The sequence below is a fragment of the Eschrichtius robustus genome, chromosome 10, assembly GCF_028021215.1.
Source record: "Eschrichtius robustus isolate mEscRob2 chromosome 10, mEscRob2.pri, whole genome shotgun sequence".
Lineage (NCBI taxonomy): Eukaryota > Metazoa > Chordata > Mammalia > Artiodactyla > Eschrichtiidae > Eschrichtius > Eschrichtius robustus.
In genome coordinates, this window is record NC_090833.1 from 56,445,481 (window position 1) to 56,464,720 (window position 19,240).

General features: G+C 40.1%; 2 protein-coding genes across 6 annotated transcripts in view; both read right to left on the reverse strand.

The window, feature by feature from the left end:
• BRD10 (bromodomain containing 10) overlaps positions 1-11,477 on the reverse strand; it is a 104,056-nt gene extending 92,579 nt beyond the window's left edge. For all 3 annotated transcript variants that reach the window (XM_068552693.1, XM_068552692.1, XM_068552691.1), the window contains exon 1: positions 10,804-11,477. In XM_068552693.1, coding sequence (XP_068408794.1) covers positions 10,804-11,393 — 590 coding nt within the window. In that variant the 5' untranslated portion in view covers positions 11,394-11,477. The remainder of the gene's footprint in view (positions 1-10,803) is intronic.
• A 2,962-nt stretch (positions 11,478-14,439) lies between these two features.
• On the reverse strand, positions 14,440-19,030 carry RANBP6 (RAN binding protein 6). Of its 3 annotated transcripts, none has more exons than XM_068553193.1 (2): positions 18,833-19,030; positions 14,440-17,776 (listed from the first exon to the last, which is right to left on the reverse strand). In XM_068553193.1, the coding sequence occupies exons 1-2, from the start codon at positions 19,025-19,027 to the stop codon at positions 15,710-15,712; spliced, it is 2,262 nt and encodes a 753-aa protein (XP_068409294.1). In that variant the 5' UTR covers positions 19,028-19,030; the 3' UTR covers positions 14,440-15,709. The 3 variants fall into 3 exon arrangements, with proteins under 3 accessions (XP_068409294.1, XP_068409293.1, XP_068409295.1); XM_068553194.1 differs by having other exon boundaries at positions 17,528-17,776; positions 18,892-19,030; XM_068553192.1 differs by having other exon boundaries at positions 14,440-19,030.
• Between the last annotated feature and the right edge of the window lie 210 nt (positions 19,031-19,240).

Consider the following 19,240-nt stretch of genomic DNA (forward strand, 5'->3'; position numbering starts at 1 on the left):
GGGGAAGAAATGTGCAAAGTTTTCCTGAGGAGATGACTGCTGAGTCTTTTAAAAACAAGCAGCAATTCTGACTTGATATAACTGAATACTTATTTGATTTTTATTAGCTCATTTATTTCATTAGTTCAAGAATTACCAAACAACTAACATCATAATACAGATAGACAGATACATCACTACCATAAATTTTTTAAGTGCTATAACCAAATGCAAAACAAAGAATCACGGAATACAGTGAAAAAAGCAATTAATTCTGTATCAGGCTTCATAGAGGAAGTAAAATCTAAGCTGAGCCTCAGCAAATAATTAGGATTTCACTAGACATAGAAAAAAGAAACAGACAAGTAGACAAGAAGGCACTCCAGATGTTTTGAAATTGCTCTGAATTTGATGAAGTTAACGGCCAATGACTGTAAATGAAATTCTAGAGAAAGCCAATGTCTAGTTCAACACAAGTGTCACTGGCAAAACCAGAATTAAACTCACTTTACTCACAAAGTTAAGACATCTTCAGTACAGTAAGCCATATATTAATTCTTTCAGAGTTCTAGAATACCAAAGGGGCTATTTCCAGGACATTTTCCCTCTTAATTTAATGCAGAGCAAAACTATTACTTAATAGAGTTAAGTCTCTTTGAACACCTAATAGAATAAACACAGGCATAACATAAGAATAGTTATCTTCAGGTACTATTCAAATTCTGTTATTTCTGTTAAAGGCCTAATTTTTCCTTCAATTACTTGGAATTTTCTCTAACCAAACATCATCATAATTTATTGGATGTTTCTTAATTCTGTGGTTTAAAACTATGGTTCTTAACCTTTTTTTTGGCTTTGTGCTCCTCTGCTGACCTAATAAAGTTCTGCACCCTCTCCCTAGAAAAACTAAAATGTAGGCACCTGCGCACATTCCCACACACACTTTTGCATACTGTATGGAGTAGGGGATGTTTTAGAACTCTAATTAAAAACTTTAAACTTTATAAAGGCTTGAACTCATACTGAACTATAAAAGAGAAACACAAAATTTAAAAATCAACCAAAAGACTATGAGGTCAATTAGTACATTACTCTGCCTGATATAGTGCAGAGCAATGCTACGAGAGCTAACCTTGGATCTCTGTTCATTGCTCCCCAAAATCAAATGAGAGACACAAAGAATAGCATTATTATCCACAGCTGATATATGATGTAAAATCATACAAATAGGTTTAAATGAATAAAAGCGACAGGAATAGAGTCTTAGGTCTTTAACTTAAGGCTTTTTAAATTTTGGTACTATTTAACACATTAGCCCTATGTAACAGGGATTACTCATGGAATACTTTAACATAATTCTAAATTAAAATAGGGATTGCTCCGTGTAATAGTCTATGACAAACACATGACTTCCAAGGTCTTTCCATTCTTTAGTAGCATGCCTCCTCACCCCTCCCCAACACTATCCCTCACTTGTTACCACTTCTTTAAGCTGTATTCCACACGAAGACATGAATATATGAATCTGCTTCTTAATTCTCTCCTACCTTCCCTTCATTCTATAACCCAAAATACAATGCTAATAAAGGTTGACAAGTATAAAAGCAATGATAAAAAAAATACTTCAATGAGAGAAAAAATTTTAATTCTGATGGGAAATCAATCATGAAACAGTGTTACTATATCCTGAAGTATCACTTCTAGAACTTTATTGTACATAAAAATCATTTATGGAGTTTATTAAAAGTGTAGCTTCCTAATCTCCACTCTGAGATTCTGAGTTAACAGATTTAAATATGCTATTCTGGGGCCAAGGAATCTGCCTTTAACACAATTCTTACGCTGGTGATCTGGGAAACACCTTTTGAGAGACATGCCCCAAACACCTTTGAAAATTACCTGTAGACCTTATAACCACTTAATTCTAAATCAACATTTATAGAAGTCAAACAGCAACAAACCAAGCAGAAAAAGTCCCTGCCCTCATAGATTTTATATTCTAGTGAAAGAGAAGAAAAAGATATATAATTAAATCATATTATATGTGAGGTTGCAACAAACGTTATGAAAGAAAACAAAGAAGGTTAAGACAGAGGGAAAGCCTTGCAGATAAGGCAGCAACAACAGAAGAAAGGAGGGAACCAGGACACTAGTTTATCTGTGGGAAGAGAGCCAAATTTAAACCTACTTTTCCTCAAGCACAAGTATTCAAGAGAGATATAAAATGTTTTCAGGGGCTTCCTGGTGGCACAGTGGTTAAGAATCTGCCTGCCAATGCAGGGGACACGGGTTCGAGCCCTGACCCGGGAAGATCCCACATGCCGCAGAGAAACTAAGCCCGTGCACCACAACTACTGAGCCTGCACTCTAGAGCCTGCAAGCCACAACTACTGAGCGTGCGTGCCACAACTACTGAAGCCCGTGTGCCTAGAGCCCGTGCCCCGCAACAAAGAGTAGCTCCCACTCGCCCCTACCAGAGAAAGCCTGCACACAGCAATGACGACCCAATGAAGACCCAACGAGGCAGCCAAAAAAAATAAATTAAAAAGAAAAAATGTTTTCAATTTTGTTTACTGATTATATTATAATATTTTTATCTCCCAATTTTAGTAATTCGGATGTTAAAAATTGGGCTTGTGGGGGCTTCCCTGGTGGCGCAGTGGTTGAGAATCTGCCTGCCGATGCAGGGGACACGGGTTCGAGCCCTGGTCTGGGAAGATCCCACATGTCGCGGAGCAACTAAGCCCGTGCACCACAACTACTGAGTCTGCGCGTCTGGAGCCTGTGCTCCGCAACGAGAGGCCACGATAGTGAGAGGCCCGCGCACCGCGATGAAGAGTGGCCCCCCACTCGCCGCAACTGGAGAAAGCCCTCTCACAGAAACGAAGACCCAACACAGCCAGAAATAAATTTAAAAAAAAAAAAAAAAGCTGCTGTTTCAGCTTCTAAAAAAAAAATTGGGCTGTGGGCTAACATGGAAACAATCTATATTTATAACTATTTCTAAGGGAAAACGTTTCTATGTAATAAGTTTTTGAGATGATTTCTCTTCTCAGCACAAAATGAAATGGATTTGTTCTTATTTTTAGAACAAACATGAGAATAGACCCTGAATTCACTAGGAATTGTATATTTAGCAGAATCTCGGTATCCTTTACTGTATTTGTTAGGCAATCTACCATCGAAATTGAAAAGCAGTTTAAAAACATAAAGCATGAAATGCCACAGGGAAAATCCAATATTCTACCTGCATGCACATTTTGTAAGAGAGATTTTTCTTTCTGATCTCAACTTCAAAAAGCTGAGAATGTACACCATTATCATCAAAGTCAATGTACTAGGCTAGTATAGATTGTAAAATTGAAACAAAACTGTTTACCTTTAAAGCTTTTGCAAACCCAAACTGTAGTTATTATAAACTGGGATGTTACCATTTGAAGAAATGGTATCTAGCAGATGAGACGTATCTGAAAGAGAAAGGGGGCTATCTTTTGGAAAGAGAAGATCCCCAAAACACTTCGTGTGCTAAATAGCAATTCAAACACTTTTTGCATTATATCTTGGCAACGTTTTTACACTGATTCTAATTTAGAAGGCTTAAACTCCCACAAAAGAGCAATATTAGTAAAGTAGTACTTACAAAGTATAGCAAGAGGTAAATAGTTTCACCTTAAATTGGTTTATCTCAATCTGTATTCTCATCTTTTCTTTCTTTTTTTTTTATCTTTTAGAGGGATGCCTAGACAGAAGTGAAAAGGTCTAAATCCCCAGATGTGCTAACATTTGAAGAGATATAAAAGAAGCTATCAGAGAGGTATTTTTGTCTGAAGGTACATTCAGATGGCTCTACTCAAAAGCTTTAAATATGAAAGTTTGGGGTGAGTTCTTAGCACTAGCTATTCCAAGCCTTTAAAACTGCACTTACAAAATCTGTAGATTTTAAGTTTTGAATGGTATTATAAAAAATAACAACAGTAACACATGGTCATTGTAGAAAAAAAGTAGAAAGTGGAAGGGAAAATTAATCATCCACAGCTGTACCACCCAGTTACAACACTTAACATGACTGTACTGCCTTAAAACTTTGATGATACATAATTTTAACCCAATTCTTATTCAAAGTTGTAAATACTAATTGCCTTTAAATAAAACTTTTTATTAACTAAAAAAGTAATATGCTTATTATAGAAAATCTAGGACATAACAGAAAATTAAAAGAAGAAAATGAAAAATACCCGAGATCTTCCTACTTAGCAATAACCACTATTAACACTTCATTGGTCTTCCTAAGTCTTTTTGCAAAGTGTATATGCTGAACATCCTGACTTTTAAGCACAATTAATTTTGGAACATTCACGGGTCCCGGGTGGAAGATGATATAACAAAGGGCTTGGTTATATATAATACTACCACTGGGGTTTATTAGTGTTTCCCATTATAAAAAAAAAAAAAAAAGGAACAACTACTTCAAGTAATTTAATATATATTTTAAAGATTCATATTATTATGGAAGTTCCTTGGAAATGAAAACAGCTATTATTTGTTCTCTAACCTTGTGGAGAAAGCCTAGAGATGATTTGAAAACTAAAACACAAATATGAAAAGGACCTAATCTTCTCTCCAAAAACATGATTTCTCTTCCCTGCTCTAATTTTTTTCTTAGAAATAAAAATAAATATAAGGGCACAAATACAATGAGAAATGAACTTTAAGGCAAAACACACGACAATCTATTACGGCATTTTTACTGTATTAGATCTAAATCATTTCCAAATTATTATTTTCAAATGGAACAAAATCTCCTAAAATACTGAAGTCTGTAAGTTTACTGTATTCCAACTAACACCTTTTATTTATTCCAGAATAAACTCTTTTCAGCTTCTTTAACTGTCTCTTCTCAATTAAGTATTTCAGCTTTTAATACACATTATACACACTTCAATCATATTTTTCTAATCTTTCCAAATTGAAGATAGTCAATCCTTACACAAAGTTGTGCCTTTGGTCCCCTTGTTTTTTTCACTAGACTCTGTCCTGGGCAATCTCATTCCCTCCCATTTCTTCAACCATCGTCCTTCTGCAGGTTAATTCCTCATTGAACACCTCTAACCTAGCCCTAGTCACTCTGCTGAGCTCCATATTCCGCCTTCTAATAATTCTGAGCTGCACATCTTCAAATGCATGCTCCTCTCACATTCCCTCGGCATCACCATCACCTGGGCTCAAATTTATTTTGGCCCTCATCCTCTCCATCACACCCACATCCAATAGTTTGCCATTATACCACTTCTACTTGCTGAATTTACTTCTCTTTGTAACCTTATTATTTGTTCCTACTGCTTATTATCTCTTGATGGCATTAACTCAAGAGCCTTTTAATTGGTTTCCTTTCTCCATTCTCTCTCCTTCCATTTCAGCCTTCAAACCTCAAAATACTAGTAAAATCATGTCACTCCTTTAGCTAAAACCCGTGATGAATCTACACTGCCTACATTCTAAATTCCTTAGCAAGCAAACAAGGTCCTCCATAATTAGTCCCAGCTTACCTTTCTAGACTTATCTGCCATGACAGGACCTCATCATCCTACACTCTAACCAACCACTGGGTATAAACTATTCCTCTGGAATATGCTGTACTCTCCTGCTTCCATACATGTAATTGTTTACCTACCACCTTGAAGTAAGGGATAAAGTCATGTCTGTCATTGTAAATACAGGGCTTTACATACTACTTAGCATAGCATAGGTCAAATAATTGTTTAATGAACTCCTCAACTTCACCTATCAATAGTCTACTCACCTTCCAAAATTATGACCTCTAGAATACAATCTAATAAAGTATTTTTCAATGCCAACTTCCCCACCTCCCCAGAGTAGTTGATCCCTCCTCTGCACTCTCCTAACACTATAATAAAGCTTATCACAGTAGTCCTCAGAGTATGCACGCTTAGAATATACAGCTGATCCTTGAACAACAGGGGTTTTAACTGCATGAGTCCACTTATACGCGGATCTTTTTCAATAGTAAATACTATAGCACTACAGGATCCTCAGCTGGTTGAATCCGCGGATGCAGAACCCCAGATAGGGAGGAACCAAGTATACAGACAGCCTACAGAGGGCCAAGTTAGACACAGATTTTTGACGGCATCGAAACAAAGATGTACCATCAAAAATCCAAAAGTGATTATGTTCTCCCTGTTTGTAGGGAGAAAAACCTTAGGTACTAGATAGAATCTCGTCAATTAAGGTTTTCCTTCCATAATTTGTTTCAAGCCTTTTGTATCCCCTAGCAAAAAATCATACAATTAAATATATCAATATTTCAGGATATTCTGCAAGCAGTCCCATGACTTCCAGGTGTTCTGACAATGGAACAAGTTTGAAAATCAGTTTTAACACATTTTACAGTTTACTATAACTGTGTATGTACCCTTTTTTAAACTTCTTGGGCCAGGAATTGTCCCCTAAGTCATAGAACAAAGCAGGTGCTCAGTAAATGTCTTGTTAGTTGAAATCATTCATCCTTTCATCACTGCACTTAAACATTTTCTGAACCTTCTTAAATAGCACTTTTTTTTTTTTTGAAGAATGGCAACTATAATAAATAGAACTACATGGAGTATCAAGCTCTAACATTCTATAGTTCTGAACAAGAAGCAAATCCAGATTCTATTACCAAAGGGCCCCAATTTTTATATTGACATTAAAAAGACAGAATTACAGACTCCAGTGGGGATGGGGGAGTTGGACTACTAGGGAGTAAGAAGCACCTTGTTAAAATTCCCAATTACTTTCTGGATTTTGATCTTAATTGAGAATAAACACGTCAACAAATTTCAAATTTAACTGAGGAGGAGATTAAAATCCGTGCACAAAATCCATTTGTATTTCAATTACTACTTGTACTTGGAAACCTCTATTTTTAAATTTTTGAGGCTTCATGATGATGCTTTTGTACTCTCATGCCCAACTAAAAAGCAATTTCAAAACTAAATAATCTTTAGCTATATTTTAAGAAAGCCTTTTTTTTAACAGCCCATTACATGTACCACTTTTTAACAACTTAATTCAGAAATCAACTATAATTTTAACAAGGATATATAATACTCAAGTTTATTTTCACCAAAATATTATTTTAAATGCCCAAAATGAAAATTTCAAGTTCAGCACTGTTGGGGTCACTGGCGCATCGATGCCTCTTCTATAACTACAAGCTTTTAAAACTACATAGCAATATTCTTAAAGCTTTCAAAAATATTTTAAAATTTAAAAGCTTTCAAAAATATAATTTAAAATTCAGAAGAGGCAAAAATTCTTATTAGACATAACTTCCCAACTATTAAGTACTTTCTATTCATTTCCACTTAGTGGGGACTTCCCTGGTGGTGCAGTGGTTAAGAGTCTGCCTGCCAATTCAGGTGACATGGGTTCGAGCCCTGGTCTGGGATGATCCCACACGCTGTGGAGCAACTAAGCCCGTAAGCCACAACTACTGAGCCTGCGTGCCCCAGCGCAGCCAAAAATAAAAAAAATAAAAAAAAAAAAAAGTCACCACCATTTCCACTTAGTAGCTGATTTTCTCCCTATTTCTAATGCTAATTGTTATTTCTCTCAGTTGCCCCAAATACATGAATGAGATCCCTTCTAAAATACAACTCTGAGACGAGATATGCTAAGTCTTAGTCCTAGTTCTAGCACAAATATTATATATAAAACATATTGCTATATATTACTAATATATATTAAATATGATAAAATTATAAATCTTTTATAGATCATACACATGTAGTCCTATTATAACACCACAAAAAGCAAACCAAAAAATTTAGAAATTTTAACAGGATAAAACAAAAATAGAATATACTAAAGTTGTGATATTTTCTTCCCTCTCCCCAATTGGTCATCCTGCATACCTCCCAGAAAGCAGACACTACCCTGGAGAGACCATACTGTAGCCAGACGAAGTACCTGTAGTTCCCAGAAACACTATGCTGTTCCATGCCTTGCATTCACTGTAGTTCAGCATTCTGGAATGCCCCTCTCAAACCCTCCAAAAAAAATCCGGAAGCAATCTTCAACTTCTTTAAGAATCAGTTCAAGTATAAACATCTCTATACCTTTTAACTCCATTATAGAATCATCATCTTTTTAAGCATCTGTTTCCCTACTCAACTATACACCACTTAAGAGTAGGGAACTTCTCTTTTGATATCAGGGATCTGAATGTCTAGCTCTGGCAGATACATATTTGTACAATCAACACTCTCATAGCACAGATGAAACTGAGATTTAAGTTATACAATGTGCCCAAGGTACTAATGCCATTGGGTTGCTCTGTAATGATAATGTGGCACCCTCTATATCTAATGTATGTGATTTCTTGCTCACTAAAAGGCTCAGTAGTGTATGGAACAGCTGTAAAATTCTCCTTACAGTAAATTTCAAAATAAGGGTTAATTCAATATCTTACAAACATATACTAGAAGAAAAAAGAGAACAAATGATAATATCTAAGTGATTGTTTTTTATTACTAAAACACCATATACCACTTATTTATAAATAAGGTATCTGAGTCACCTATTTGCTGAAAATCATACTCATGTGCCCAGTCTATAGAATATGGTTCTGGAGCATCTATATTTACTAATTGCATACAAAACAGTTATAACCTATGGGTTTCTGAAAGTTGTGCCCACTCAAAGCATTTATTTAGTAATGACTCAGATTGTAGGCTAGGACAGAAAAAGAAATGATTTCCTAGTGTCTACAAGAGTGGTTTGTCAAATCTATTATTTACAAAATGTTTGTATACATCAAATACAAAAAAAGTGAGGAAGTCAAAATTTTAATTATCTCTTTGAGACCATCACATTACTTTTTGCTACTAAACTGCAAGAATTTTCTCTCTCTTGGACTAAGAACATCAGAAATACATTATTATGTTTATAAACAAAAGAATGTTTTAAGTTTAAGTTCTAAGTATGGATTCTATTAGATCATATGGGAATACAGTATTCTGAACATTAGTCACTAGGAATGATTCAAAGCATTCAGAAATTTACCTTTATGTAAAGAGAAATAGTCTCCCTGCTCTTTTGCAGGGCTTAAGAAACACTATTGACAAAATGCTTCTGAAAACACCTGTAATTTATTCAAACCTATAAGCAACTTCTTAGCACTTGATGCAGCCATTCTCCAGCCTCATTCTAAATACCCGTTTCCAATCTGTAAAACTAGATGCTTGGACTAGAACTCTATGGTTTCTTCCAGGTCTAAAATCTTGTGACATCAATTTGGAAGATATTTTACTACTTAAAAATAATGACGTATGAAAGGACTGTTTCTTATGTGAGTCATAACTATAAAATACTGTGGAGACAAGAGTAACAAACACACTACACAAATATAATGTCGCTAAATAAAATATTAAAAGTAATATACAAGACAAACTTGGGAATTATTCTACTACCAAATAATCCTACATTATGAATGGATTCGAGAAGAGGCTCCTTAGTTTAAAAACAGCTGCCCTAATGAGTCAAGCACTATGTTAACCATTGTTTTCAGTGAAAGAAGTCACTGATAGTCTCAAAAACAGCATATGGGAAGCCAGTGACAGATTAGATTATTTTAAAATTACAGTTATAATCAAGGACCAAAAAATTAACACGACTTTTCAGAAGCTATTAGATAAAAGCACTAGTACACTTCCCAGTTTCAGATATGAGAATATTCATTTTATTCAGCTACCACTACTAGTATTATAATGATTAAAACTTATCTTGGGCTAACTATATGGGACTGGCACTTTCGACTTTACATTTATTAATGCATTTAATCCTACAGCAACCCATTAATTAGGTACTGTCATTATGCCCATTTTACAGATGAAGAAACTGAGGCCAAAAAAGTAAAGTGACTTGTTCAAGTTCACTTCCACTAGTAAAGAGTCAAACAACTGGTTCACTTCAAGCACAATTTCCAACAACATTCAATTATTTTTCTATTCCTGAAGAATTTCCGATAGAGAAATCAATTTGGCTCATTATCAATTACCGAATTATAAATTAATACGTTTATTTTAGTAGCCTCCTGTGTTATATTATTTCCTCTTACGAAAAAAAAATAATTGACTCTGGATATATGGGTGGAGTATAACCAAGAGCATCGTGCCATCTGAACTGCCTGTGACTTCTGGTGGAATAGATACCAATACCTAAACGTATTAAAAATTTTGTGTTGATGCAAAAATTCAGTCTGCTCAGATGAAGCTGAGAGAAAAGACCAGGAGTACGCCACAGTAACTGATAACCATTTAATTACACTCTATAAAATCTCCGATGGCCGACTTGAGCAGTAAAATTATTATTTTAACAGTTTGAAACCACCTTTTTACATGAGCCAGAATTAATTTTCTAACGGTATTTCATTCCAAAAACGTTTAGAATTTTCTTGCCAAAACTGCCTAAAAGTTGCAGGTCCAACTTCCATCCCACTTAAACTTTTCCTCTCCCTACTCCTGTAATTCTTCCTACGGGCACCATTTCACTTTACTTCTAAAAACTTTACCTGCTCTTCGGCACTCGGGACTCCGCTTCCTTCTCAGCTTCTTCACGTCTGGGCGTCGGGTTCTTTCAGCCCACACCCACCACACCCCTGCGGGCCCCCGCCCAGCGCTGCTCCTCCTCCCGGGGTTCTCCAGCACCGACTCAGCACCTATCAGCGACGCCCCCCGGCCCCTGGCCCAACCCATCCTCGGACACGTGCGAGGGTGTGTTTGTGTCAGCCCGTCAGTCCCGCCAGGGACGGGGCTCACTCACCGAGACAGGAGCGCCAACTTCTGCTCCAGCATCATCTCCAGCTTCTGGCCCTGTTTGGAGATCCAGTGGTCCACTCCATGCAGGCGGTAGCACGTCTCCAGCATCAACCTGAAGTCTGCCACGAACTCGGTGATGCCCCCGTATTGGCCGCTGGCGAACTTCTCCTCCATCTTCAGCAGACACATGCCCTTCCCGGGCTGCTGCCGGAGGGCGCGACTGCCCCGGCCCCCGCTGCGCGGCCCCTCGGCCGCCTCCTCCTCCCCAGTGGCAACGCCCCCCAAGGGCTGCAGGAAGGGGGAGGTGAGGCCTCGGTGCTTCTCCTGCAGAAACTCGCCCAGGATGCGGTAACCCTGCTGCAGCTCGTAGGTCAGCTCCTGCTCCGTGCAGCCACCGCCCCCGACTACCATCGCCTCCTCCTCCTCCTGGTCGTCCGCGTCCTCCCTCGAAGAGGCACTCCTTCCTCGGGCCGGCCCTGAGGCCGGGGCCGCCGCTGCCACCAACTCGTCGTCGTCCTCTTCCTCGGCCGCCGGTGGCGGCCGCTCCTCCTCCCCGGCCGGCTCCATCTCCCCCGGCGTCCCGGGCACGCTCATGCCCCCGGCAGGCCCAGCTTGGGCGGTGTGGAGCGGACGCTCGAGGCGCCGGGGCACGCGTGAGCGCGGGCCGCTTCCTCAGGGGTCGGCTGCGCCGCGCAGCCCCAGCCGCATCGGGCCTCGCTCTCCTCAGCCGCCGGCTCGGCTCGGTGCGCGCGGGGGTCTCGAGCTCGCCGCCGGCGGGGCGGGGTTACATGGCGCGCGGAGGAGGGGGGAGAGAAGAGGAGAGCCTAGGTGCCCTCCTCTCCCCTCCCCCCGGCGGCGGCGCGCGCGCGGCCCTAGCCTGCCTCACCCCTCCGCGCCCCGCCCGGCTACTCTTCACCCGCCAGGCCCGGTTTGGCCTCCGCGGCCTCGGCGCCCCACCCCCTCCCGGGCCGGCTAGAGGGCTGGGAGGGGGCGAGGAGGAAGGGGGGGGGTTTTCTCTAGCCTCCCCGGAGGGGGCCGAAGCACAGGGCCGCCGCGGCTCGGGCTCCTCCTCCTCTCCCTCACACCCCCTCCCGCCCCTCTCTACCTGCGGGGGACCCGGGCAGGAGGAGGTGGCGCGCGGACGGGACCCGGCGAGAACTGTCAGTTAGAAGCCCTGCTGGGCGGGGGCAAGAGAAGGGGGAGGGCACTCAGGCCCCCCCCCCTCCTGGTTGGGGCGAGCTGTGGAAAGACGCAAAGAAAGAGGCACCGTCGCGGTCCACGGTGAGCATGCGTAGTACACCACCACCAGCCCGACTTCACGTCCCGCCCCGCTAAGCGAAAGCAAGGACTTAGTCTCAGCTTCAGGCCCTGAGGCCTGGTAGGTTGCGCGGACCAATGATGTCATCAGCTTTTAGCCGACTGTAAGGGGCGGAGCGAAGAGGGAAGCAAGGCGCCTGCGCAGCTTTGCTTGCCACCCCTTGAGAGGGAGGCCGAAAGGGTTTTAAAATGAGGTGCTGCAAGAGGATATTTCTTTTGCGAGACCCCTATTAGCGCTAAAAGCTAAAATTAATCCTGAAGGAGCTTGCTAGATAACCTTCGTCGATGGAAAGTGAATTGTAAGAAGGTATAAAAAGTAAATCCTATCCTTCTGTAAAGTTCTCTTTGCACACTCCCTCCCCCTGTGACTGCCGGTTTTTCAATATAAAACTAGAATTTTGCGAAGTCTAGAAAGGAGGTTGAAGGACTCGACCAACTGAAACATGTTCACATGGAAAAGGAAAGGAGATGATTTGTGGAACTCGAATTTCTCAAACTCCTGTCCCCAGGTCTTAACATCAATTCCTGTTTTGGAAATTAATCCATGTTTTGCGTTAAAGTGAAAAACATTTCCACCCTCTCGATTTTTGACATCTGCTAAGAGTAAAGGAAAGGAATGGGACCTCATTTTTAAAAATCCTTGGGACTGAAAACAGTCTTCAGATATTTCAAATCTAAGCTGTGCAGCATGACCTTACAATCTCACTACACATTTTAAAATTACTGTTTAGGGAATGTCTAAAAAGTGAACTTACCATTCCATTAGTTGTCATATTGCTTGAAGTGAGGAGAAAGGAACTAATGGGTCCTTAAAGCAGTTACTACTATCTTCTCACGTTCTATTTTAAAGATGCACATATTACTTTTTCTCCTTACACAGAACGCTCTTGCTTTAAACCTGGAATTACTTGAATACAAAAATCAAAATTTTAGAAAGCAAGTGGGGACTTCCCTGGCGGTCCAGTGGTTAATACTCCGCACTTCCACTGCAGTGAGGGTGGGTGGTGGCGCGGGTTCATTCCCGGTCGAGAAACAGATTCCCACATGCCACGCGGCGAGGGTCAAAAAAAAAAGGGAAAGCTGTAAAACGAAATGATTGGGATATACTGACTATTATGATTGTTTACCTCCCGTTAATGTGGACTTTTAAAGCACTGATAAAATTCACAACTTAAAAGCTTTTTTTTGGTCCAGTTATGTTAGACAGCAGCCTTAGGTAAAACAGTTAAGTGGGAACACTTTTGAGGTTTTAGGGTATTGACACCCCCACCCCCACCACGCACACCCATCATCTAGTTTTCACGGTCTCCTCTCACCTCATCAGACATTTGTGGTGTATTAGGCATTTACAGCATTCTCTCTCCAGAGAGCCCATAGATGTACCCCAGCTCAGGAACAAAGGCAGAGACCAGTCTTACTTCAGGGACTGGCAGCCAAAACTGTCTGAACGTCCCTCATTTCCTTTGACAAAGCCCAAGAATCTGGACCCACCCCACCTCAGCAAATATCACCTCTTTCTCTATAGCCACCAACCCTATTTCATGACTCTCGGATAATATTAGCTTGCATTTATCGAACACTGTGCCACTAAGCACTTTATATTCGTTACCTCCGTTAATTCTCACAATCCTATGAGCTACGTATTATGGCCATTTCACAGATGGAGAATTGTTTAGGTTAAAAAAGTAGTTTGCCAAAATTCAAATCTAGGTCTGTCATACTTCAAAATTCTCCAGGTGCCTAATTCCAAGTCATATGGTAGATTTTCCAGTTCCTCATGTACAAGAGTGTAGGGAATTGCTAGAAATGTTTACCAAGGGCTTCTTAATTAAGGGATACTAATTAAGATAAAGAGGTGCAGGTGAGTAGAAGAAACCTCAGCCATAGGTCATGGAGAGGCCAAATTGACTGAGATCTTAGCTAGTATGAAAGTAGAATCAGGTGCTTGAACTTTTAGAATATAGATAAGTGAGAAGAAAAACTGCCTTTCAATCCCACCATCCAGAGAAAACCTATTACAGTAATATCAATACTCTGTAGTGGGGTTTTTCTATTTATTCATCTATACTTTTAAATTTTATTTTAAATAAACTTAAAATTGTGACTATACTGTACCTAATGTCCTTTTCTTTTTTCTCTCATTAACAATAAATAATTGTAGGGAATGTACAAGAATTGCATATCTAAAATCTCAACTTCATATCTCTGTCCACAATGGCTTAGATGGCCTGCTCATGAACTTGCAGGAGGTGAAACAGAGATTCTAATGTAAAAGGAATTCCAAACCATAAAAAAGAACACAGCAGAAGTACAAACACCAACAGCAATAACAGCTACCATTTATTAAGCACTTCCTAAGTCTTAAATATTTACTAAATACGTTACATAGACAGTACTCATAGTAGCCCCAGGAAATCCTGACAGATGTATTTGTTCTTAAATTTTGGATTAATAACTTGCTGAGTAGAAAGGTTTTCTTCTACCCTACAAAAAGCCTGACATTAAAGACCAACATTGCAATTAATATAATTAACCCTAGATTTACAGAACTGTTTTCTTACAATGTATACCTACTGCTAAATAACTGTTCTCAAAGCTGTTTTCTTTTTCTCGTTTAAAGATTAATTTTGCTTCCCTTTCATGATCACAATAGAATTCTCTTTAATGCTACTATATAATCTATTAAGAACTTCTCCAAAATAGAAATCTATTTAAGCCCCACTTTGAATCAGGGCTTCTCTTCTTGTTGAACTGCTTTGCAGGAAAAAATGGCATACATACACAATGCAATATTCTGCTCAAATACATAACACTGATTGACTCCCACAAATATTATTTACTATTTGTCAAACACTGTTACAGTATGCTACACGCTACCAATGTTAGATGTACCAGGATGTGCTTTTCGGTAACCATGGTCCTTAGAGTCCTGGATAACTTGAAAAAAAAGAGACTGGTCTAAGACTTCAAAGTTTTAACTCTCAGCTGGACACTTTGGGAACTAGAATATGGATATATCTCAGTCTTGGGAGGACATTATTAAAAAGTTCATATGTATTATGGAGAAAACTTCCCACATCCATTGTAATATCTCAAATCTCTTTTCCAATTTCAGCATCCTCCCACTACTATGAAAACTAGGAGTATTATCAAGGAGGAATAAGCCTGCCACTATATTCTTCACCCACAATTCCAAAGATGTTTGTCCTGGAAGTTCTCCTATCCCATCTTTGTGAGCTCTTAGCATCTTGTGGTAGGCAGCATGACATCTTGACACCAAGTATACTGCTTGCCCAGCATCAATAATTCAGACAAATAGCAACAATTTATATACTTCACATCAACTAGAGGAAAGGTGACAAACATTTTAAGACAACAGAAGCACAGGTTATCACCAAGGTCTGTGTTTAAGAGATAAAACATGCAAGGTAAACAGAGGCTATAACACTGACTAATCCTGGAGAAACATGGGGAAGGCATATAAACTGCTTAGCAGGAAGAGAACAGTTCTCTCGATCATAATGGAATCCACTCACAACACTTGTTCGGAGTTACTTTTATGGTGGATGATATTCAAGTAATATTAAGGTGCTTCAGGCAAAATTTAGCAACTCCTGTAAGGCTTCCTGCTGCTCATCATCAAGCTGGGAAATGCATTCCAACCATAATTCTTCAGAAGTCTGTACCTGACGCACGACATTAGCTAGGCGTTTGGCACAAGGATCTTCATAGTTAATAGTCTCATTCATTTTTCCTTCTGCAATTACACTGATTATTTTTGGAAGATTGGAATTATTTGGACCAAGTACAACTGGGTGGTTACTTTCAATTAAGTCACAGAGAAAACTCAAAGTCTGAATAGCTTCCTCTTTATCCTCATGCAATGGAAGCCATGACAACCAGTGTGGAAGAACTTCATCTACATTTACACAGTTAGGCTTAAACCTCAAAATCTTCCCTACTGCTGAGATACAGTTCTCTGTAGCAATGACATTTTTTTTGGTTTTGGAATTTGCACACTTAATAACTTTTACCAGCAGCGGAACAGCTTCTGAACATAAAGAACGATAATCATCTCCACCAAACTGTGCCATAACACCCAGGCCATAAGCAGCAGCTTGCCTGACTTCAGGGTTGTTGTCTCGCATATTTAGTAGCATTGGCCACCGAAAATATTCTACATATTTAAATGAGGTTGGACTGCAGTGTTCTATGATATCATCAAATATGCACAATCCCCACTGTCTGTCTGGCCATGGCCTATTAGAACAAATTAGATTTACAATTAATGGAAGCAGCTGTTCAAACCACGGTAAAATCTTTTCCTTGTAAGTACTAAATAATGAGTGCAAAATATCTGATACTTTGGTCAGAATATAAACATCACATTCATCCTCGTCTTGCAGAGACATTTCAACCTGTTGGTCATAGTTTTCTTCCTGTCTTTTAACCTGTCTCAGTTCTTGGTTTTTAAAGTGCCCTTCAAGTTTTGCTTTCAGTATTTCTCCCAGTTCTTCCAACTGTTCATCATTGAGGCACCCATCTCCCATTACTTCAATGGACTTTGCAAAAGAATTCATTATTTCTGAGAGTACATCTGTATCAGGTTCAGTCCCAATAGCCTTGATTAAGGGATCACATATGAATTGCCACATCTGTGCAAGATACTCTGGGCCACGAATTCTTGCACATTCCAGGAGAAAAGGCATGGACTCTGCTGCTGCCACTCGAACATTGTCATGGAAATAAAATTTCAGTAAAGGAACCATCAGTTTTACAACTTGTTCTGTATACTCCACGAATCCTTCCCTTAACTCCTTAGCATAATAAACCAACATCTGGCAAGCAGTTGCTTTTGCTTCAAGCCCTGAAGTCTTAATTCCAAAACTCTGCTGGTCTCCAAGATTTACAAATTGCCATCCATCATCATCACTCATATTCTCCACGTCTTGTGTGTCCAAGAGAGCAACGTCAGGTTTAGCTGAAGCAGTCTTAATAAGAGGCTCAATAACCAGTGGAAGGTACTGTTGAAAATCATTTCCAAGGATTTTACACATTCTGGCCCACGCTGAAACGATGTAAGAGGTCTGAGGGTCATCATCTTCCATATTATTTAAGTCTGATTGTGTTTTTAACAACAGTTGCATCACATTTGATACATCTTGCATAAATTTTTCCTTCCCAACAGCAAGACCAACATGGCTAATGCATTCGATAGTTTTTCCTTTCAGAAGTTTGAGTTCCTTTTGAACAGCAAGCTCAACAATATGCTTTAGTGAGGGCATAAATATATCATAGTATGGAACAAATTTTTCTTCTATTGTATCTGCAACTGAGGCAATGGTTGTCACAAGCTGTTCCAAGGCCAACTTAGTCCCATTGCGAATCAACTCTTGAAGTTTAATCACCAAGATGGAATGTAGATTTCTCACCATACTATCCAAATGTAGAACTAGCAATGATTTGGGGCAGTCTTCAATAAAAATAATAAGCGCAGAAGCTGCATGTGACTGCACACGCTGATTACCTTGATTTTCCATGGTACGCAACAGAGCTGCAATCACCGTTTCATGGAATTTCTTTTGGAAGTTAGGTGCAAAATCTGTAGCCATCTGTCCAAGTGTAGTACAGGCTGCAGCCCTCACCCTTGGATGAGGATCCTGAAGAAAAAGCAAAACAGAGTTAACTGTTTCGTCTAGAATTGATTCCATTTGCTGATGGCATCCTTCTCCAATAGCAGATAAGGCCATTAATCCAGCATGTCGATATTTCCAGTCAGGGCTCTGAAGCATCTGCATGATATGCTCCTTAGTCATTGGTAAAACAAGTTTTCCACCGAGCCCACAAGCCAGTCTGTCTAGTGCACTCTCAGCAGCAACTGCATTGCTGTCAAAATCATCTTCTTCCATTTCATCAGCATTTACCCAGTCCTCATCATCTTGTAGATCAACCATCATTGCCAATATATGAGGAACTGCCTGTGCAATAATATTTGTATGTTTTTTCAACATTGGGGTTGCAGTTTCAGACAAGGTCACTATTACTTCAAGAGCCAGCTGGCGTTGCAGATTACTAAGTCTAGAGTCTCCACATAACTTTAGACTCAATTGCAGAGTATCTTCTAAATAAGGACCCAAATATTTAGGTACAGTATCTGCAATCTCAACAAGGGATTCTAGCACTGAATCATCATCCTGGTAGCATGAATCATTCACAGCCTGTAAGATTCCAGGAAGCAAGTCTGCAAAGTCTTTGAAAAGAGCAATATTATTCTCATTAGCAAGTACAAATGCAGCTGCAGCTCTAGCAGATAATGTCCTGATTGCTGGATGTTCTTGATCTTGAATACACTGGTCCAACAACCGTTTGATGATATCCAAATCGTGCCGATCTTGGGTCCCAAAAATCCCAGGAAAGTGCCAGAAAACGTGAAGTGCAACTTCCCACAGAACCACATTTTTAGAGTAGATTGAATCAACAAGGAACTTCAGACCTTCGGGCCAGTGGTTAGTGCCATCCTCATCTATCAAATTCCTGGCCAGCACTGCAAAAATATCACAAAGTTTTTTCCTCATACTAGCATGGGTTTCTAACTTAACAGCCAGTATCAGTTCAATCTTGACGTCCCTCTGAACATCAGAAGGCAGATTTGGATAGACTTCCTCAAACCCAGAGGACAAAAGCCGTCGTAGCAGGGCGGCAGCCATTTGTCTCACCTCATAACCTGCTCTTCTATTTCTGACGGCATCTAAGAGGAATGTAGTCTTACACAGACCTGGGATATTTTCATAGATTTCCTCTGCTTGCCTCCGCACCATACAGCTTGGATTGATGAGGTTCTTCAGAAGCTGGTAAAACTCTTGCTTTCCCGACACGGTCGCCTGTACTCCGGCAGACCCGCACGCCGCCATCGCGTTCTGTCAAAGCGACCGCGACGGGGCAGGAGGGCGGGGGTCTGCGGCTCGAAGCAGTGACGTCAACGAGGCGCCGGCGGGGATGGGCGGGAGCGCTTCTTCCTCCCCTGCCTGGCCCTCGGTCTGGGCTCTGGGAAGGTGGGAGCGAGGGTCGCTCTCCATCTGTTTTCCAATCAGATGAAAATGTACCTACAGAGGAGAAAGAAAATG